Raw genomic sequence first — 23,000 nt, 5'->3', positions numbered from 1 at the left:
CAAGATGGTCTTGATCTCCTAACCTCGTGATCCGCCCACCCTTGGCCTCCCAAAGTGTTGGGATTACAGGCGTGAGCCACCACCCCCTGCCACGACTGTTTTTGTAAGTCATTGAGCATACACACTTTGTAGGCCACTTAACCAGCCCTCCGACCTCAAGCAGGGTATGTAACTAACAAACCTCAGCTCAAAAATGATCCTTATTTCAGAAATGAAGTGTCTGCCTCATGGGTTGACTTAAGGAATAGATCAGATGATGTATGTAAAGTGCTTATTAGTCTTATGCCTGTTATATAGTAAACACTAATTCAAGGTTAGTCATTATTGTGGCTCTTCAGGAGTCAGCATTTTTGGACTCTGTGGTTCCTCAAAAATACTGTACCGTATGACCAGACCTCCTATGTCTCTTCCAGGTGATCTTTCCCTTTTTATTTTAATTCCTCATATTTTTTAATACCATTCCTGGCCATGTTGGTCAATCCTTTTTATGTTAGTCTGTATGTACTACCATGGTTAGACTGAAATTTTAAGAGATTAAGTCATAGTTACTTAGGACTCTACAAATTCCAGTCAACTGTGATCTTTTGAAGGACAAAGGTGCTTTGTCTTTGCATGCCCAGCACCCAGCTCCCAGCACACAGCCTGACATTCCCTGGACACTCCATAAATGTTTTATGAGAAAGTAAATAAACTAATCAACAGATTATGCCGGTCTATTGATCTCTAATTCAGTTAAACTTTTTGTTCCAAACTGCACCGTGGAAAATTTTGATAAATATTGTATCATACTTAATAATGTTGAAATATTTACTGTAAGAAGGTCTTCTCTGGATATCTTTGAAAATGATATGGAGATGAATTTGTGTCAGTGACGGCTTTATCTCTCAAGTGTCTTTCCAGTCTCAAAAATCTACAGTGAGAATAAAGATAAAAATAATAGTAAAGTAACAATTAATATACAATTTAGAGCTTAAGGTACCTTTGTATTTGTTATCTTACATAATTCTCATGTTAACCCTGAGAAGCCTATATAATTTTCTTTTTTTTTTCCTTCTTTTTTTTTTTTTTTTNTTGAGATGGAGTTTTGCTCTTGTTCCCAGGCTGGAGTGCAGTGGTGCAGCCTCAACTCACTGCAACCTCCGCCTCCTGGGTTCAAGCAGTCCTCCTGCCTTAGCCTCCCAAGTAGCTGGGATTTTGTGCCCGCCACCACACCTGGCCAATTTTTGTATTTTTAGTAGAGATGGAGTTTCACCATGTTGGCCAGACTGGTCTTGAAGTCCTGACCTCAGGTGACCTGCCCACCTCGGCCACCCAAGTCCTGGTATTACAGGCATGAGCCACCGTGCCTGGCCCATGGTGTATAATTCTATGTATTTTTATAAAAAAGGAAAGTGAGGCTAGGCGCGGTGGCTCATGCCTATAATCCCAGCACTTTGGGAGGCCAAGGCAGGCGGATCACAAGGTCAAGAGATCGAGACAATCCTGGCCATCATGGTGAAACCCCGTCTCTACTAAAAATACAAAAATCAGCTAGACTTGGTGGTGTACGCCTGTAATATCAGCTATTAGGTAGGCTGAGGCAGGAGAATCGCTTGAACACAGGAGGCAGAGGTTGCAGTGGGCCTAGATCACACCACTGCACTCAAGCCTGGCAACAGAGCAAGACTGTCTCAATTAAAAAAAAAAAAAAAAAAAAAAAAAAAAAAAAAAAAAAAAAAAAAAAAAAAAAAAAAAGAAAGAAAGAAAGGAAAGTGAATCTCAGCAGAATTAAGTAGTTTGCTGAAGTTCATAGTTATTAAGAGCCTGTTTTTCTAAATCCTAATGCTTATGCTTCTTAAAACATGATGCTTTTTTATTAAATAAATATTAAATTTAGTTGATAATTTACTATATAACAAACTTATTCTCACTATTTGGTTAAAGCAAAATTGTCCAAATGCAAAGATGTATATTTCTTCACTTCTAGTCAATTTTAAATTCTTAACATGCATTTAAAAAGTTATGTTAATACATAATTTTCTGAGTTAACATTTATGAATTATTTGGCTGTACCAATTATAGTTGTGTCTATCTATTCATTTATTTATTGGTTTGTTTTCCAGAAAACCGTGGACTGCATGACAACAATGTCAGTGCCTTCCACCCTGGTTAAATGTTTATATCTGTTTTTTGACCTTCCACATGTGCCTGAGGCAGTTGGAGGTGCACAGAATGAGCTACCTCTAGCAGAACGTCGAGGACTACTCCAGAAAGTCTTTGTACAGGTAGGGAAGGTGCTATTCGCCTGGACATCTACACTATCCAAAATGAAGTGGGTGCACTTCCTAAATAGATGTTCTACATATTCCATTTTTTAAGATCGTATTTCATTTTATTTATGATAGTATGACTTTATCTCATATAATTGTTACATTTTTTTAATCTGCAGGAATATTTGAGTGAGGCATTAGCAAGTTTGTTTCTCTGAGCAGATGCAGCCATTAAGATTACATTTGATATATCGGCAATGTCTCTAAAATGAACTAAGCAAGGAAAACTCTTAAAAATTATATAAAGATTTGGGTAATATTTCTTATGTCTGGAAATTCTATCTAGTTGCTGTTTATATACAGGAAGTCCCTAGCCTATAAATATTTCACTTGTAAAGATAGTTTACTTTAGTGTTGGCTGCCTCCTTCTCTGCCCTGCCAGTAAAGTTCTTCTTTTCCACTGTTAGCACTGTTCTTGTGAGTTAATAAGTGTGTGATAGGCCTTTATTAGCTAGCCTGGAATATAGTCATCATGTATGATATCCTTTCTTGGGAGAAAATTGTCAAAAGAAGCAACTGACAAACATCTAGAATATAACTGTCCATTGGTCTAATATAGTATTAAAAAAACATTTGACACAAAAAGACAAATGCTGCATGATTCCACTTATATGATGTATCTAAAGTAGTTATATAGGTAGAAGAAAGTAGAATACTGGTGGCTAGGAACTAAGGGAAAGAAGAAAAGTTAATTATTTTTCTATAGGAATAGAGTTTCAGTTTTGCAAGATGAAGAACAGTTTTGCAGAACAGTGTACATATAGTTTCAGTTTTGCACAACAGTGTACATATAGTTAACACTACTGTACGACACACTTAAAACAGTTAAGATGGTATATTTTACATGTTTTTTTAACCTAATCAACAGTTGGAAAACAATAACATGTTTGGATTTAGTTCTCTATAGCTAGTTCATCTGAGATACAGATTTTGCACCTGTAAAATGAAAATGATATCTACCTAAAAGGTTTTTTGAGGCTTAAATGAAATAATATGTAAAGGCAGTTTTCAGCTTAGCACACAGTAAATCTGAAGGAGAAGTAACTGATTACTGCTGCCGCCACCATCGCCACAATTAAGAGTAGAAGAGAACAGAACAGTGGATTGGGGTAGAAAAGATCGAGCTGTGTAGAGTAATGGTTGCACCTCATGTTACTGGGCTCTACTGTAAGAATGACTCTGCTTTGTAGAGGTGATAGTTATGAAAGGACAGGAGCGAGTGAGACAAAGACAGTTTTAGAAAGTAAAAGAATGAGATTATCAAGTAAAATACTAAATTAATGTTTATTGAACACTTGACCTGTTAGATACTGTTGTGCTTGTTGTTAACATCTCTCATCTCACGTCTCAATTTGCAAGATAACCCCACAACTTCAGAGCTTTTGTTTTTCCCCAAAATGATTACATGAGCAAATGGCAGAAATGGGATTAGAAATAAGATCTGTCTGACTCCTGAAATAGATTGAGTGAGAAAAGCAATGGGAATAAATGAAGGAGTAAATCGCATAGGAATTAAAGCTGCTTGAAGATACTCCCTATTAATATAGTGGGTTAGTCTTTTCGAATTAGAATAGCAGCCTCATTTCAATAAACTCCTTTTAAAGAAATACCTAATTCCTTAGGTAATAAATGGAATCTGCATTTTATACTATTAATACATAAGTAAGCATAGCAGGTTTTTAAAAAAAATTATTTCTATTTGAAAACCAGGTGCTGACTTTCAATCATGTGGGAGTCATTTCAGCATACTGAAGTCGTTGCATATTAAGGCCAAAATGGACTCAAAAGATAATTTAAATCAAACTCCTTATTTACAGTTGTGGAAACTAATATTCTGGTTTATGATCCACAGTAGGCAAGTGACAGTGATAAAAACCTAGTTCTTCCAACTCCTAGTTCAGTGCTCCTTTTAGTGTATCCCTTTCTTTGTTTTAGTTCCTTATCGCAGGCTAGTTAATGTTTTCATCATTGTGTCTAGGAAACCAATTGAGACAAGCTTATTAAATGTTTTAAAATAGGTGAAATCCTTACGTTTGTATTATGTGACAGAGGTTTCCTGGGACTTTAGCATTTGGTAATGCTTCATGCAGGCATTCAGTTTTTTTGTTGTTATTGATGTGACCAATTATTGCTCTGCTACACTTGGTTGGACTTTTGTAGCAGAGTTCTTACAAATATAAGTGGTTATTGTAGAGGCAGAGAGGAATGAGAAATGTTTTTTGGAGAGAGTCTTGCTCTGTCTCCCAGGCTGGAATGCAGTGGCACAGCCTTGGTTCACGGCAACCTCCGCCTCTTGGGTTCATGTGATTCCCGTGCTTCAGCCATCCAAGTAGCTGGGATTACAAGCTGCACTACAATGTCTGGCTAATTTTTTTGTTTTTAGTAGATACAGTGTTTCGCCATATTGGCCAGGTTGGTCTCGAACTCCTGGGCTTAAGTGTTCCTCCTGCCTCAGCCTCTCAAAGTACTGGGATTATTTTGGGGTTGCAGGCGTGAACTACCATGCCTGACCAGGAATGAGAAATTGACTTTACAGTTTTCTGTTCTGTAAAATGAAAGGATTGTGAGGTTATTTGCAAGAATCCTTCTGCCTATGAAGATGAACCAATTTTCTTAGGAGTCAATAAATTAAACGAATCCTTGCATCCATGTTGAGAACAGTGATTTCATTTGTAAAAATGTATTTTGTTATTTTTGGGTTTGTTTTCTATGTTCCAAATTAGAAAACTGGCATCTGTCCCTCCAATCACATAAGGCAGTGTCAGAACCAACAAAAAATATAATCAGTAATACACCCCTCTGAGAATATACCTTTTTGTTGCATTTAACTATCTGTATTCACATATGGTAAAAGATGGTGACATATTATACATATTAGCGGACATTTGGTATCCAGCAGTTTCTCCAGGCATTTGGTGTGAAGGGTGCCATATTTAGTGATTTTTTAAATATTTTATTGTTTTTATGAATTCTTTTTTCCTTTCTGATACTTGACAGCTATGGATTAGAAAGTTTTTGTATCTAAGCAAGTTTTTGCATTTGAAGAAAATAGGAAAACGAAGACCTAGTTTTCTCAGATAAAATGTGATATTTCAAATACCTCTTTCTATTGAGCATGTTTTTTTCTTTTCTTTTCTTTTTTGAGACAGGGCCTCACCCTGTCACCCAGACTCAAGTGCAGTGGCGTGATCACAGCTCACTGCAGCCTCAGCCTCCTGGGCTCAGGTGTTCCTTCCGTTTCAGCCTCCTAAGTAGGTGGGACTACAGGCCCATGCCACTATGCCTAGCTAATTTTTTGTAGAGATGGACTTTTACCATGTTGCCCAGGTGGATCTCAAAATCCTGAACTCAAGCAATCTGCCTCTCTTGGGCCTCCCAAAGTATTGGGATTACAGGCGTGAGCCACCACTCCTGGCTGCGATTTTCCCACTGATGCTGAAATACCAAACTTTCATGAAGCATTCTTTTTCAAGAAAATAAAATGATGTCATAAATTATATTTTATTCATAATATATATTTTAAAAAATATTTAGATGAAAAAATTTAGCAAAGAGAAGAAAAGTTAACTTTTCCTAACTTGAACTTGTATTAGAAAGAAGAGCCCATCGAGGGGCAGAAACCATTGCTGAATTCCCCAAGTGGCAGACTCTTAATGCTGTGTGCCGTTGTGTAGCGTACATTCTGCAAATCACAGTTAAAACATAAGTTCTCATTCCGGAATTTAAGAAGTCTTGAGTCTTCTTTGAACGCCAGACTTTAGGTTTTAGATGTAATTTTAAAATACTTTGAAATGAAGATGATTTGTGTTATTCTAATATCTCCTATTACTTGTATAGAAAAGTGAAACAATTTCAAAATATCTTTACACTTAAAGATCTATTTTTATTTTCTTTTTTTCCTAAAACTCTCCTTTTTGGAGAAGAAAATTACATTTCACCTGTGGCACACTAAAAATTAAAGAACTATGTGAGAAAAATAAAATGTTGACTTGGAAAGGCAGTGCTGTTTTATCATATTTCAAGCCAAGGTATGCAAAAATATTAGGGGGAAGATAGGATAGTATATGCTTTCTAAAAAATAAGCTGATATAAGTAGGACTAGTTTACTGTCATCACATAATTACCCATTTATTTACTTACATGCACTTAGATGTTTTTTAACTTTGATTATTTTAATTGACAAATAATAATTGTACATATTTATAGGTCACAGGGTAATAATTTTTATGCATACAATGTGTAATGATTAAATCAGGGTAACTAGCATAATATATCCATCACCTCGAACATTGATCATTTCTTCACATTGGGAACATTCAAAATTCATTCTTCTAGCTATTTAAAAATATATAATAAATTGTTTTTTTTAAATAGTATCACCCTATAGTGCTATAGAACACTGGAACTTACTCCTGTCTGACCGTACTTTAGTCTTCCCTTAACCAGCCTTTGGCTAACCCCCCTCCCCTTCCCTTACTCCCTTCCCTTATCCACCAAAGAGTAGAATTTGGTAACCAAATTTCTCCTCTTTTCTATTATGAGATCAACGTTTTAAGCTTCTACATATGAATGAAAGCATTCAATACTCATCTTTCTGTGCCTGAATTATTTTTCTTAGCATAGTGTCCTCTGAGCTTATCCATGTTGCCTTGAATGACAAAATTTCATTCTTTTTTATGGCTGAATACTATTAGATTGTGTTTATATTCCATGTTTTCTTTATCTATTGATCTGTTGGATACTTAGGGTGATTCCATATTTTGGCTATTGGGAATAGCACTGCATTAAATACAGAAATGCAGTTATCTCCTTTATGTAGTCATATCATTTCCTTTCTATACATACCCTGTAGTGGGATTGCTAGATCATATGGTAGTTCTCTTTGACTTTTATGAGGATGCTCCATACTGTTTTTCATAATGGCTGTACTAATTTATATTCTCACCACCAGTATGTAGTAGTCCCTTTCCCTGCATCCTCACCAGCATCTGTTTTTTTTGAGAATAGCCATTCTAACTGGCTCGAGGTGGTACCTTATTGTGGTTTTAATTTTCATTTCCCTGATGGTTAGTGATGTTGAGCATTTTTTCATATACCTGTTGGCCATTTCTGTGTCTTCTTTTGAGAGAAGTCCATTCAGCTCATCTGCCCATTTTTAAATCAGATTTGATTTTTGCTTATACACTCTTGTTTTGTTTTGTTTTTTAGATCTTAGTGAAACTGTGCAGTTTTGTTTCCCCTGCGGAGGAGCTGGCTCAGAAAGATGATCTCCAGCTTCTATTCAGTGCAATAACCTCTTGGTGCCCTCCCTATAACCTGCCTTGGAGAAAGAGTGCTGGAGAAGTCCTCATGACCATATCTCGTCATGGTCTTAGTGTCAATGTAGTGAAGTATATTCATGGTGAATATCTCTTTGTATATTTAAGTGTTCTAAATTTCTTCCACCTTTCTACATTTAATGATAGATTTATTTTCATCTTTCAGTTTTCTAAAGCTTGTTCTTTAAAATAAAAAATAAATTTGCCAAGAGAAAAGACTTTTTTTTTTTTTTTTTTTTTTTTTGAGATAGAATCTTACTCTGTCACCCAGGCTGGAGTGCAGTGGTGCAATCTCGTCTCACTGCAACCCCTGCCTTCCAGGTTCAATCACTTCTCTGCATCAGCCTCCCAAGTAGCTGGGATTACAGGCACCCGCCAGCACACCTGGCTGATTTTTGTATTTGTAGTAGAGACGGGGTTTCACCATGTTGGCCAGGCTATATATTCTCTCTAACTTAAAGTTTTAAGTAATTACTAGATTTTTCTTCTTAAACTTAGAAAAAGATAGTTTTTTGCTTTTTTCATCTTGTTACTGTATCAGTATAAAAGATCAAAAATATCATTTGGCAGTGGCTATTTTGTAATGATGTGAAAACATTACCTGTACATACATTGTATTATCTTTTGTTTACTACCTACAGGCAGTGCTTTCCCAGTGCATCTGACTCATATTGACTTTTAGAATGTGTAATGTTTATCTCGTACTGTTTTACAGATATGTTAAAATTTAATGTTTCATTAAACAACAGTTAACAATTAAAAATTTTTAAGCAATTGTCAGAAGTAATACATATTTATTTAATTATCTGTTCTTATAGAGAAAGAATGTTTATCTACATGTGTTCAGAATATGCAGCAATCAGATGACCTGTCTCCCCTAGAAATTGTTGAAATGTTTGCTGGGCTTTCTTGTTTCCTCAAAGATTCCAGCGATGTTTCCCAAACACTTCTGGATGATTTTCGGATATGGCAAGGATATAATTTTCTTTGTGATCTCTTGCTTAGGTAAGATTGCACAATTTAATAATATGTTTTAAATGTCTACTCAGTCTTTTTTATGAAAGACAACAAGTGATTTGGGGGTTATAAAAAAAAGCAAATTAATGAAACACTTATTTAATGTATACCTGGCTTTATTCCCTTCTTTTTCTGGTGTGATCATAGCTCACTGTAGCTTCATATTCCTGAGCTTAAATGGTCCTCCCACCTCAGCCTCCCAATTAGCTAAGACTACAGGCATGTGCCATCACACCCAGCCAATTTGTAAACATTTTTTACAGAGACACGATCTCGCTATGTTGCCTAGGCTGGTCTCAAACTCTTGGCCTTAAGCGATCCTTCAGCCTCCCAAAGTTCTGAGATTATAGGCATGAGCTTACGCCCTTCTTTTTACTCCTGTTCTGCTAACAGAGTGGAAAAGTGAATTTAGAATTAAACTACCAAATGCAGGCCACAAACATGGTGAAGTGAGAGGTTAAATATGAAGCATAAATCTACTCTTTGGTAGCTGAGGGAGAAGAATTTAGATGAACTAATTAACATCTTCTTAAAGTATAAACTCTTCTTAATTATATTTTTGGTTATCTTTATTTTATAGTACTAATCTTTTTATTAATGTAGTTAATAACAATAATAATTATATAGACGGAATGAAACCTTACAATTGTGTATATGAAACAAATTAGTAATTTCAAAATATGTTACTAACCCCCTTTTCCATTTCAAATGGTTCGTGGATATACTATGAAAGTGGTTGGTTACAGATTTTATTAAGAAGAAGATACTCATTAGTTTTCGGTAGCTATTCCTGGGCCATTGGTTATTTTTAAATCATTTGATCTATTGTAAGACACCACTGTTTCCTTCCTCCCTTCCCGCTTCCTTCCTCCCCTCCCCTCTCTTCTTTCCCCTGCTCCCCTCTCTGCCTTTCGCCCTTCCTTTCCCTCCCTTTCCTGGTCTCATTGTGTTCCCAGCCTGGAGTGCATTGGCTAATCATAGCTCATGTACTTTCTTTTCTTTTCTTTTCTTTTTTTTTTTTGAGGCGGAGTTTCGCTCTTGTTACCCAGGCTGGAGTGCAATGGCACGATATCGGCTCACCGCAACCTCCGTCTCCTGGGTTCAGGCAATTCTCCTGCCTCAGCCTCCTGAGTAGCTGGGACTACAGGCACGCACCACCATGCCCAGCTAATTTTTTGTAGTTTTAGTAGAGACGGGGTTTCACCATATTGACCAGGATTGTCTTGATCTCTTGACCTCGTGATCCACCCGCCTCGGCCTCCCAAAGTGCTGGGATTACAGGCGTGAGCCGCCGTGCCGGGCCGCTCATGTACTTTCAAACTCAAGACATCCTTCTACCTTAGTTTTCTAAGTAGTTACACCCAGCTATCTATCTATCTATCTATCTATCTATCTATCTATCTGTCTGTCTGATCTATGTATCTATCTATCTAATCTGATCTATAAATCTATTTGGTAGAACCTGTGTTGCCCAGGCTGGTGCCAAACTCCTAGCCTCAAGCATTCCTCCTGCCTTAGCCTCCTGAAGCACCAGGATTATAGGCATAAGCCACCATGCCTGGCCAGAACTAGTTTTTTCTAACACCAATTTAACCTAGTTGCTGCGAGTTAATATTAGATAACCCCTAGGAATGTCATTTTTTGTGTATATATGCAGATTTATAAAAGAGGATGTGTGAAAGCTGATGAAATAACCACTTCACATTACTACTGGAGTATTAATTGATTCATCCTTTGAGAACGTAGGCTGACAAGATATTAAGAACCTCAAAAATGTTGGTGATCTGATACAATAATTTCATTTATGTTTACTGATCCTTAAGATATAATTCTACATGTAGACAAAATTGTATTTGTTAGTGCTTTTGTATCTGCCAGCTGTTGCACCTCTCCCTCCCCAAATATGTGGTTGGTTCTGCATTGCAACTGAAAGCTTTCCTCTGAGAGCTTATACTAATGTGTGGAAGTACACATACAGCACTGGTAAAGGATAAAAATAGGTTACAAAATTCTGTATATAATATGAGAATAAATATTGTAAACACTAATGTTTTCATATTAAAAGATAAGCTTAAGAAATATATCAGAATGTTAAATGTGTTTGTGAGGCTAATCATACTTTTTCTTCTTTCCTACTTTTTTGTATTATCCAAGTTTATTATTTATTTATTTATTTATTTTGAGAAGGAGTCTTGCTCTGTAGCCAGGCTGGAGTGCAGTGGCAAGATCTCAGCTTACCGTAGCCTCCACCACCCGGATTCAAGCGATTCTCCTACCTCAGCCTCCCGAGTAGCTGGGACTACAGGTGTGTGCTATCACACCTGGCGAATTTTCGTATTTTTAATAGAGATGGGGTTTCACCATGTTGGCCAGGATGGTCTCAATCTTTTGACCTCGTGATCCGCCCACCTCAGCCTCCCAAAGTGCTGGGATTACAGGCATGAGCCACCGTGCCAGGCTCTCCAAGTTTAATGAGAATGATTACTTCTTTTAAGCAGAAGTCCACAATAAGTTGTTTTTTTTTTTTTTTTTTTTAAGATATTTGTTGCAACCCATTTTGTGTTCTCAGTAAAGCCATGGTTAAATGATAATTCTCTAATGACCCCAGTGTTCTTTCAGCACTTCTCAGAGTACTTGATGCATTTATTTACTGCATGTAAAATTGAAAAATACTTTCTATGTTAAATCTAAGAACACAGCCAAAAAGAAAAAATACTTTCTAAATCATACTTTTCTAGATTGGAACAAGCAAAAGAGGCAGAATCCAAAGATGCCTTGAAAGATCTGGTTAATCTGATAACTTCCCTAACAACATATGGTGTCAATGAACTAAAACCAGCTGGTATTACCACAGGGGCACCCTTTTTATTGCCTGGATTTGCAGTACCTCAGCCTGCAGGCAAAGGTGAGTCTTTGTTTTTTTTATTCTGTGATAACTGAGAGAAATAGAGAAAGAATGATTTGTCTTACTTTGGCATATTACTTTTTGTTTATGTTATATATTGTTTCCCTTAAAGCTTGTTTTTTTATGGTTTAAGTCCTTGTAAGTATTTCGTGAGTAATAATCTTTAATCTGACAGATCAAATACTTTAACATAATATTGTAAAAATATCATAAAATCAGGGAGATTTGTATTATAGTATTTCTTTTTTAACATTCAAACAATTTAATAAACAAAACGTCCTTCTTTTGAATGTTGGCACTTCATGCATTTCTACTTTACATGGATACAGCTCAATTTTCAGTCCAGTCTCTGTACCTATATACAGTCATCCGTTAGTATCTGTAGGGGATTGGTTCCAGGACCCCCAACAGATACCAGAATTTACAGATACTCAAGTCCCTGATATCAGATGGCATAGTATTTGCATATAATCTACAATTTGCATATATACCTTACACGTGTCTTCCCATATACTTTAAGTAAATAGTCTCTAGATTACTTATAATACCAAATATAATAGAAATGCTGTGTAGTTATTTTACTGATGTTATTTAGGAAATAATGACAAGGAAAAAAGTCTGTACATGTTCAGTACCGATGCAGCCACACCTTTGTTTTTCTTTAATATTTTTCATCTGTGGTTGGTTGAATCCACAGATGCAGAACCCATGGATACAGGGGCTGACTCTGCACAGCATGAAGCATAACTGCTTGTATTTTATTTAAAACTAAGCTACTTTAAGTACAGAGATTATATTATTTCATTCAGATTGGAGGATGAATTTTTATAAATTTTTATAGTCTAGTTTTCCAAACATTTGGATACTAAGAATATTTAATTACATAATTATGCAAGGTAGTTTTATTATGTATTTGGTTTTTTAAAAAATGCATAGTAATCATTTCAAAGTAACCTGAGCCCGGAGGCCTCTAATAGTTTTTATTCACATAACTGTCACTAAGTAATCAGTAGGATCATGATATTTCCATATAAAATTTAACTAGCCAAAAAATACCAACATGTCTTGTTATTTAAATTTATAGTATGTATCTATGCATTTTATGACATAGAAGTCAACAGCCTGTAAATCAATGAAAATAGATGGTGTCATCAAACAGTATGATACGATGTAGCCTTAGTGTGTAAGTTGTTTATAACATTTTAAATGAGTCTCTGCAATAAGTAGGGAGAAATACACATTTCCCTAAACAATTTAAGGTTTCATTTTATTTACTATTAAGAAAAACATGGAGTGGCATTTCACACCTGTAATTCCATTTACACAGGAGGATCTCTTGAGCCCAGGAGTTCAAAGCTGCAGTGAGCTATGATCACACCACTGTACTCCAGCCTGGGTGACAGAGCAAGACCCACTTTCTCTTAAAAGCAAAAGAAAAAAATAAGGGCTTCTCAGAAAACTTCTAATTTATAGATTCCAGCTTGACCATTCTACAGTTAACTCTTGCTATGAATTAATATAAAAATATCACAGCAATGTACTTCCTATTTTATACTTTATTGTTGTTTCATTTGATTAATCAATGTGATGTTGATATTGGCTTAATAGCTAGTTACAACAGTATAATTTTGTAGCAAAATTAATCTTTTGCATATATCATTGTCTGATTTTGTCTCATTTGTAACAGGGATAATAATTATATAACCTAGCACCTCCCAGGGTTATTGTAAGAATCCAGTGACATCATGTCTATGAAAGTAAGGTTATCTAGAAAGTATGTTGCCCTAAGAGTCAGAATTTATGTAATTATAAGTGACCTAACTTTTCTAAACATCATTTTCTTCTTCAGAAAAATTGATGTAATATTCTGTAAAGTGAATGGGTCAAGCTACATCATTTTGAGTTTCCTGTATAACTCAAAATTTTCTGTTTCTCATGTCCTACTTTTAGCATTATTGCAAGAATCAAAGGAGATAGCTGTATTCAATATAGAAAGAATGTAGAATAGATTGTCTTTTATATTTCTAGCAGTATTAAGATACAATTTGTTTACATTAAATGTATTCGAGTTGAATTTGATGAATTTTGACAAGAGGATATGGTTGTGTAATCACCACTGTTACCATGATGTGGAATATTCTCATCCTTCTAGAAAGTTTCCTTGTTCTCCTTGCAGTCAGTCCTTCCCAACTTAACCCTTGCCCTGGCAACCACTACTCTGTTTTAGTTTTGCCCTTTCTAGAACTTAATACACTGCAATCATACAGTATATAGTGTTTTTTTGTACCTGAATTCTATCACTTAAAGTATAGTAGTCCCCCCTTAACCGGGGGGAATGTGTTCCAGGGTCCCCAATGGATACCTGAAACCATAGATAGTACCAAACCCTACATATTCTCTGTTTTTCTTCCACATACATACATATGATAAAGTTGAATTTATAAATTTGTCACAGTAAGAGATTAACAATAATAAAATAGAACAATTATAGCAATATACAGTGATAAAAGTTATGTAAAGGTGTGCTATCTCTTAGGAGGATGAATGCTCTCTGTCTCACACAAAATATCTTATTGTATGTAATATTTTCAGACTGTGGTTAACCTCGGGTAACTGAAACCATGGCAAATAAAACCATGAATATGGGAGGAATATTGTAATACTTTGGAAAGTCACCCATGTTATTGCATGTATCAGAAGTTTGCTCCTTTTTAATGCTGGGTATTACTTCATTGTTTGGGTAGTTCACAGTTGTGTATATGTCTTCACCAGTTGATGGACGTTATTTGACTATCTGGAATAAAGCTACAGTGGACAGTTATATAAAACAAATCTTTCTGTGGACATACGTTTTCATTTCTTTTAGCTAATACAGAGCAGTGAAATTGCTAAATCATATGGTAAATACATGTTTAACTTTATAAGAAACTGCCAGCGTATTTTCTAAAGTGGCTGTCCATTTTTGCATTCACATCAGTAATGTAATGTATGAAAGTTCCAGTTGCTTCGCATTGTCAGTAACACTTGGTATTGTTAGTCCTTTTAATTTTAGATATTCTACTAAGTATATAATAATATATAATGTTATTTTAATTTTCGTTTAACTAATTCACATTTTATCTTTAAAATTCACATTTTATCTTTACATTTCATTTATCTAATTGACTAATTCACATTTTTTAAATGCTTTTCACTATTTGTTTCTCTACTTTGATTCAGATCTCTGTGTCCATTGTTTGATAGGGTTGTTTTATTGGAGTTAGAAGAGTTCTTTAGATATTCTGTATAAGCTTTTTATCTCTTATTTGGAAGTGTGTTCTCTTAGTCTTGTCTTGCTGTTTTGTTTTGTTTTTTTAAACGCATATAATGAGAAATGGAAGTTTTTAATTTTGATAAAACCCAGTTTTTTATTTTAAGAATATTTTGTGGTTGTTTTACTCCTGTTGAAGAAATCTTTACTTCAGATTTACAGAGATTGCTAATGTTTTCTTCTGATTTTTTTCTTTATCCAGTGTTTCATATTTTAACCCTTAAATTAAGGTCCATGATACATTTTAAGTTATTATTATGTAGGATAGAAAGTAAGAGTTTCTTTTTTTAATGTAGATATCTGAATGTGCCAGAACACTTTGTTGAAAAGATCATATGTGACTGCACGTATCTGAGACACTTTTTGAATTTTGTTTGATCCATATGTCTATCCTTAAGCCAATACCACACTGTCCTGATTACTGTAGCTTTATAATATACCTTAAAATCAGGTCACTTGTTTTGTTCTTTCTTCTCAGCATCATATTGGCTATTCTAAGTCTTTTGACTTAGAAGAATAATCTAATAATCATGCGAATAATTTTTTTGAAAGCTGCTGAGATGTTGATTATTCTTTTGCAGACATCTTTACTTTTTATATTCTGTAGGTAACCAAAAAACAAACTTAGGTAGACTGATAGACACAGGATACAAAGATAAGTTTTTGGTATTTGCCATACATGTAATAAATGTGTATGTTATAAACAAGAATCCAGAAAATTGAAATCAGTTGCCTGGAGATTTTTTAAATTCTGTGTATTTTAAAGAAATGTCCAAGTAAGGATTTTTCAAAATTCTTTTTTCTTTGTTTATTTTACAGACAGTATTGCTTTCTGTCACCCAGGCTGCAGTTCAGTGGTATGATCATAGCTCACTGCAACCTCAAACTCCTAGGCTCAAGCAATCCTCCTGCCTCAGCCTCCTGAGTAGTTAGACCTACAGGCACATGCCCCCATTAGCAGCTAAATTTTTTTTTTTTTAATTTCCTGTAGAAATGGAGGTGGTCTTGCTATGTTACCCAGGCTGGTCTAGAGCTCCTGGCCTCAGACAATCTTCCCAAAGTGCTGGGACTACTGGCATGAGCTACTGCCCCCAGCCCTGAGCATTATTTCTACTCCATTTAATAATTTTTGTAGTTCTCTGGTTTATCCTCTTTCTAAAATCCATCTTATTCTCTGGGGCACTATGTTAATTTTTTGGTCACACTTGCAAATGCTGTATACCCCTAATAGTTGTTGTTCTGGGGACTACTTTTAGAGGCAAGCTGCTTATTTTCATGTATCGCAAATATAACTTTCTGTCTTAATTTCTTTATGATTAATGTCACTAATTTGCTTCACCAGAGCCATGTATAAAGATTTTTTTTTTCATTTGATATGTTTGAATAGCTGGCCATAAATTGCTTTAACAAATGTCTATATGAAGAAATTGTACTTTTAGCTAGAAAACAAACTTTCAGCTTAAAATTTATAAAAATCATAGTGTTGCAATTATAAAGAAAAACTGGAATTTAGAGAATTTTTTCCCTCCTATTCTCCTGCTTCATTCTTGCTGCTCTCAGGCCTGTAACATCTTTAGCCTGAAAGTCTTTTTAAATTGAGAGACAACTGTCCTTATAGTCAAGGTCAATCTCATAGATAATAAAATGCTATACTACCACACATTTCCAAACTCTGAAGCATGGATGTTTATAATATGCTTTTATTCCCTCTAAAACAATCTAACTTTTCGACATACACTGTTTTTGCATTGAAATAGTCATAATGCATTAAAATTTTAATCAGTGTTGTTTGTTTTTAATTAAATGATTTGAACAAAACAAGTACTTTGAGATGCTGGAGTTTGTTGTTTTTATGTTCTTAGTAAATAATTAATAAATGTTATAATTGATGATGTGTTTAAACAGACTAGCCTGCCATTATTAAAATATCACATGGTACCTACTTTTATCTTTTTCTTTTCTGTTTTAGGTCACAGTGTGAGAAACATCCAGGCCTTTGCAGTTCTTCAGAATGCATTTTTAAAAGCAAAATCCAGCTTTCTTGCCCAAATCATCCTTGATGCTATCACAAATATTTACATGGCTGACAATGCCAATTATTTCATCCTAGAGCCACAGCACACATTGTCACAGTTTGCAGAGAAGATTTCTAAACTCCCAGAAGTACAAAACAAGTACTTTGAGATGCTGGAGTTTGTCGTTTTTAGCTTAAATTATATTCCTTGTAAAGAACTTATTAGTGTCAGTATCCTCTTAAAATCTAGCTCTTCTTACCACTGTAGCATTATTGCAATGAAAACGCTTCTTAAGTTTACAAGACATGACTACATATTTAAAGATGTGTTCAGGGAGGTTGGCCTTTTGGAGGTCATGGTGAACCTTTTACATAAATATGCTGCCCTCTTGAAGGATCCAACTCAGGCACTAAATGAACAAGGTAAAGTAGTATCTGTAATTTTATTTTTATTTGAAAAGGGTTTTTCGTTCTTGTTCCCATTGTTTGGTTATTGATTTCAATGACTTCCTAATGAAACCTAACTTTACTAAATATTTTGTTTAATTTTGGTCTCAATTTCTCTTATATCCTTTTCTGTCATTAACAGATAGTCCAACTATATTTATAAAATATTACTCTTGCTTTTTAAAAAAGATTACTTGAAATTTTAGTTAACATCAAAAAGCTCTTAGGCAACAATGTGTATTATTATGACATATTATAAACTGTATTTCCCAACGCTAACAGGTTCATTTAACCTCTGTTGGGGAATTGGGGAGGAGGAAGCTAGAATTATGTCAGTGTGTTGGAGAGAGCTTAAAGGAAGATAAAAACTAAGGAAAAACATGTATGATCTATATGACTGCTATCTACTACCTTCTGCTTCCAAAAGGGAGTTTTAAAAGCTTCTGAAAATAATTAGGTTTATTATTAATTGTAATTATTAAATATAGTTAAATGTATAGTTACTTCAGTGTGTTTTTATTGTACAGAGCAAATAAACATATTTAATGATGTTATATACACAAATGTATTATCATGGGGTACCTTTCTGATAAATCTGATAAAAGTACAGTAGTATCTGGCAATTAGTAAGTATTAAATGTGAATTAATACAGGTTGAATAGGTAGCTTTATTCATGAACTTTTCTTTCTTTTTTGTGTATCAAAATGTAGCATTCTCCTATTGACCTCCTTTATTACGAAAACCCTCTGTGAAGAGGATATATTTAACTTCCGCATTTTCTTTTTTAATATCTTTTAGATAACTGCAAAGCATACCAAAATAAAATCTGTTAATACTGATTTTGAGCCTGCTTTCGCCAAATGTTGAACATAGGCACCATTTTAAAGATTATATCTGTTGTATTAGTGGTAAAAGTGAATACTGAAGAAATAAATTATTACAATAAAACTGAATCAAGAAAAAATAAGCTTATCCTTTGTAATTTGGACCTTTGAACATTTTTTTAGGGGACTCAAGAAATAATAGCTCTGTTGAAGACCAAAAACACCTGGCTTTGTTGGTTATGGAGACCTTGACAGTGCTTCTTCAAGGATCAAACACAAATGCAGGTAATTAAAAAACCCACAAGCAAGTACTTTGGGAGATTGCCACTGTTACATCTTCTGTGGTGATTCTTGCTCCTGAAATCTTCCTGTCACTTAAAAGAAAAAACTATTGATTCAGTGATGTACAATCATGTCCCTAAAAATGCAGTACTTTTACCATCAGGAGTAACTTGATGACAAAACATATAGCATTGTTTCTATTTCAAAATGATGTTTTAATTCCTTTTTATAGTGTCTTAAGGTATTCTTCTAATTTTTGACTGATACGATCTTAGTCAAATAAGTTGCTATTTAAATTATTTCTAAAATATTTCTTTACACATTGATTTTAGAAAACATTTTTAGTACTGCATGTTAGAGTATTATAATGTTACAACCTTCAGGAAATACTGAAAAATGATTATCTAATAAAACTTCACCTCTTTCAGGTAATTAACTTTACTGAATATTTTGTTTAATTTTGGTCTCAATTTCTCTTTTAGCCCTTCTACCTGTCAATACGAGATAGTCTAACTGTATTTATAAAATACCATTCTTGCCTTTTAGAAAAGATAACTTGAAATTTTAGTGAACATCAAAAAACTCTCAGACAACAAGGTCAATACAACTTGAAAGAAATAATGAGGGGAAAGTGAGTTCAGATTAGTAGGCTGGGCCCAAATCATAGAGAGCTTTTTAGGCCATGGTAAGGAGCTTGAATTATATTTTAAGTGTTAGGGGAAGCCATGGATGAATGAACCCCATGCACAAATGCGTGACTGTTTGCCTGAATGCAGAGAAACTCAGCATTCATCATATTTAAAATATATTGTGTATTGCAGGTGTAATGCTAGCTAGGTGTTAGAATAACACCTAGGTGCCAAGGTAAGATCATTCTTGCTCCCCAGGAATTAGAATCTAATGAAGAAAAATGTAGATACGTAATTATAGAAGTCATTAGTTAAATACAACTTTGGCAAATACTAAGATAGACTTGAATGAGTTTAACAGGCAACTGAAACAATGAGTATGATGACATTTAATGGATGCTATAGTAACATTTTATCTATGGCATAATGCATAATCTTATTTCCACTAACTAGATTTAGTTAACTGAGATACTCAGAAACATAATAAAGATCCACTAACAGGAATTTACTTAGCAAATTAGCTTTGGGTGAGATGACCTAGAAGTTGCACAGGAAGAGATTAGTCAATTGGAGAGCTTACTCTGTATGACTAGAAGTCACTTAATACATCTCCCAATGTGCCAAACAATTCATACAATTCTTTTCAGTCTTTCTTTTCCTAGTATGAAAGATGTTACTAGCTGTGTGATGTTAGGCATTTAAAACAGTGCTTTGCTCATAGTTTAAGTATTTAAATAATAATAGCCATTATGATTATCTAGTGGGTCCTAACTGACAACCAGGGTCTAACTAAACAGGCCTCAGGTAATGAAAGGATGTCACAAATTTCATGTGCTGAATCTCAAGCACACAACTTAGACTGACTTCACGGTCATATAATTATTATAAAGTTAGCAAATAGCCACTAAACAGAGAGGCCAGTGGCTGCTATAGCAGAATATACTGTTTTAATAAATGTTTATTGAAACACAAATCAGGAGAAAATTCAATAGTCATGAGAGACCAAACATAAGCAATAATAGTAAGACTGTTTGTTATAAACCATAATAAAGATATAAACAAGATGTTCTAAAAGCATAAGGGGTGGAAGAGTTACTTAGAGGAAATATTAATTCCTGATTTCAATCACTGGGCCCGTTTTTTTTAATACTGGAGGTTGGTATTAATATTTGATGCAAGAACAGTATCAATTGCAAGCAGGAGCACAGGCTTGCAGAGCTGGGCTGTGTAGGCATAATCCTGCTCTGTTGCTTACTAGCTGTATGACTTTGACCCCATTACTTAACTTCTGTGTGGTAGGGGATGAGTATTAAGTAAGTCAATCTGTGTAAAGACTTTGGAGCAGTAACAATGACACATGGTTTCTATTATAGAATTTGTCACTTTTTCTTCTTATTTCTACCTATGTAACAAAAAGTGTTGGTACCTTGTAATTTTTCCCATGGTGGGATAATTTATTCCATTTCCTTCTTGCTACTATTTTGGAAGACGTGTTCATTTAAACCTCATTTATTTAGGGTATTGTTCTTCTGAAAGCCTTTTACATAAGTTGATTACAATATTGGGTCTCCTGGGGTTTACCTAAGAGACTTCTGAATGTTGCAGATTTTGAGAGCTTGGACATGGTGAACATATCACAGCATTAATCTTGCATTAAGGAAATGTAGAAAAAATCTGCATATGCTTTTGCTGGCAACCCGCAGTGGAAATTTGTATTATAATTTAAAAGGTGAAATAGTTGGGTCGGTCTTATTTACGCTATTTTGAGTTACTGTACCTACAAAAAATAATTGAATATTAATTCATCTGACTTGTCTCAGAATATTTTAAAGTAGCCATTGTTGGACTTTTTCTCCTTTTCTCAAGGAATTTTTCGAGAATTTGGAGGTGCAAGATGTGCACATAACATAGTAAAGTACCCTCAATGCCGGCAGCATGCCCTGATGACTATCCAGCAGCTGGTGCTCTCTCCAAATGGGGACGATGACATGGGCACTCTCCTGGGGCTAATGCATTCAGCCCCACCGACGGAATTGCAGTTGAAGACTGATATTTTAAGGGTAAGTTTGATAAATGTGTTTCTCTTCTTTTACTACTAAAATCTGTGGTTATTTTTAAATGATCTATATTTAGCGTAGAGACAGGGAAATTTAAAAAATCCAAATTACCCAAAAAACCTCTCAACTTTATACACATTAGGTATTTGGAAAAACTCAAGTCATTTCTGTCTTTTAGTATGTATTTAACTTACTGCTGATAAACCTTTGCAGTAATTATCTTGACTTATCGGAATTATCTCTTAAGAAGTATAGGATCTTAATAAATACTAAATATATATATTATCTATTCAATTAAATTCACTCATAGTGTTATGCATCTGTGTAATGAAATGTTAGATTTGGCATTATATACACATACCTGCTTGTATGTGTGTAAGTAATGGATATTCTGGTAGATATCAAACAATATACCAGAAGTTTTACATATGCTTTTATCATTTATGCCTTAGCAATACTATAAAGTAAGCAGCACCCTGTTTTGCAAATGAGAAAGCTTAGGTTTAGAGAAATCATATAACTTGGATATTGTTTACATACATGACTTTTAATTCGTAGAACTGACCCCGGATTTCAATACCCATATAGCTTCCATAGTACCATTATGTTTTATACAGATTTATACACACACATTCTCTCATATTACTGAAGTCACTGATATTATAAGAAGTGATATGTAAGAAATTTTAGAATCAGAATATAATCAAATGTTTCAGTTTCATTTACAAGTGAATTTAGTAATGTAAGATGTAATGGAAAATGGAAAAGTAAAGACTATTAAATATTAAATAATATATTTAAAAAATTTCCAAGTTACAGATATATTATAACAGCTTTATTGACCGCTTTAACTTAAGTGTTGCAAATAATAGTTGTTTTAATCAAAAGAAACATAGCCTTCTCTTTTTGTGGCTAAAAGCCTGCTCTTATATTTAAATAATATGAGTAAAGTGAAAGAAGTCCATTAAAATTTATGTTCTTTAATTTATTGATAGATGCAAGGTTTCTAAATACAGTTTTCCATCATAAGAATTCAGGCCTCCTTGGTGAAATGATTGATTCTAGTACTAGGGCAGAGAAAGAAACAAAATGAATTTAAAACATTTCAGTTACCCTTTAAAAAGTAAAGAAGTGATAAGATAATAAGAAATTAAGTAAATACAACCAAACAAATAAATGAGAGAAGAGGAAAAGCTCTTATTTACAGTCAAAAGTCAAAGAAAATCACCATTTATAAACTATCATAGTAATAATTTATTCTGGTAGAATTCATCACTGGCTACAAAAGATAGTGGATGAAAGTTTTAGAAATGATGGGATTTTCGCATAGTTTTAAATTGTATCCTCAAAGATACATTTTAATTTTGAGTGGTAAAATACTAGCTTTACAGTGGACCCTACGTTAGCTAAATGATCAGCATTAATTTTGCCACTGATGGACAGATGAACAGGATATACCTCCTGATATGAAGCACTCAGAAAAATTCAGCTCATTTTTATAGTTTTTCCTCCCAAAAGTGTATAATCTGAATCTAATTATTAGAAAACATCTGATAAATCCTAATTGGAAGACTTTCTATTACATAACTGGCCTGAACTCTTTAAAAAAAGTTAAATGAAATGAAAAATGACTTAAGAACTATTCTGAAGGAAAGAGATTGAAGTGACTACTGAATGTAGTACCTGAACTTGAATTTTCCTTTGCTATAGAGGATATTATTGGGATTTGGAAAAAACACAAGGTCTGTAGATAAAATAATTGTATTGTTTCAACATTAATTTTCTCATTTTGATCATTGTACTGTGAGTATTAAGAGAATTCCTTTTTTTTTTTTTTTGAGACGGAGTTTCGCTCTTGTTACCCAGGCTGGAGTGCAATGGCACGAT

General features: G+C 34.3%; 1 protein-coding gene across 1 annotated transcript in view; it reads left to right on the top strand.

Annotated features, from left to right (window-relative positions):
• WDFY3 (WD repeat and FYVE domain containing 3) overlaps positions 1-23,000 on the top strand; it is a 294,837-nt gene that overhangs the window by 128,174 nt on the left and 143,663 nt on the right. Inside the window, exons 7-13 of the mRNA XM_037739168.1 lie at positions 2,103-2,264; positions 7,518-7,710; positions 8,446-8,632; positions 11,383-11,549; positions 16,829-17,296; positions 18,329-18,430; positions 20,923-21,116. Of these exons, the coding sequence (XP_037595096.1) occupies positions 2,103-2,264; positions 7,518-7,710; positions 8,446-8,632; positions 11,383-11,549; positions 16,829-17,296; positions 18,329-18,430; positions 20,923-21,116 (1,473 nt within the window). The remainder of the gene's footprint in view (positions 1-2,102; positions 2,265-7,517; positions 7,711-8,445; positions 8,633-11,382; positions 11,550-16,828; positions 17,297-18,328; positions 18,431-20,922; positions 21,117-23,000) is intronic.

This window comes from Cebus imitator, unplaced genomic scaffold (genome assembly GCF_001604975.1).
Source record: "Cebus imitator isolate Cc_AM_T3 unplaced genomic scaffold, Cebus_imitator-1.0 Scaffold64, whole genome shotgun sequence".
NCBI classification, from domain to species: domain Eukaryota; kingdom Metazoa; phylum Chordata; class Mammalia; order Primates; family Cebidae; genus Cebus; species Cebus imitator.
The sequence above is the reverse complement of the archived record's forward strand: the minus strand, read 5'-3'. Positions and strand labels throughout refer to the sequence as shown.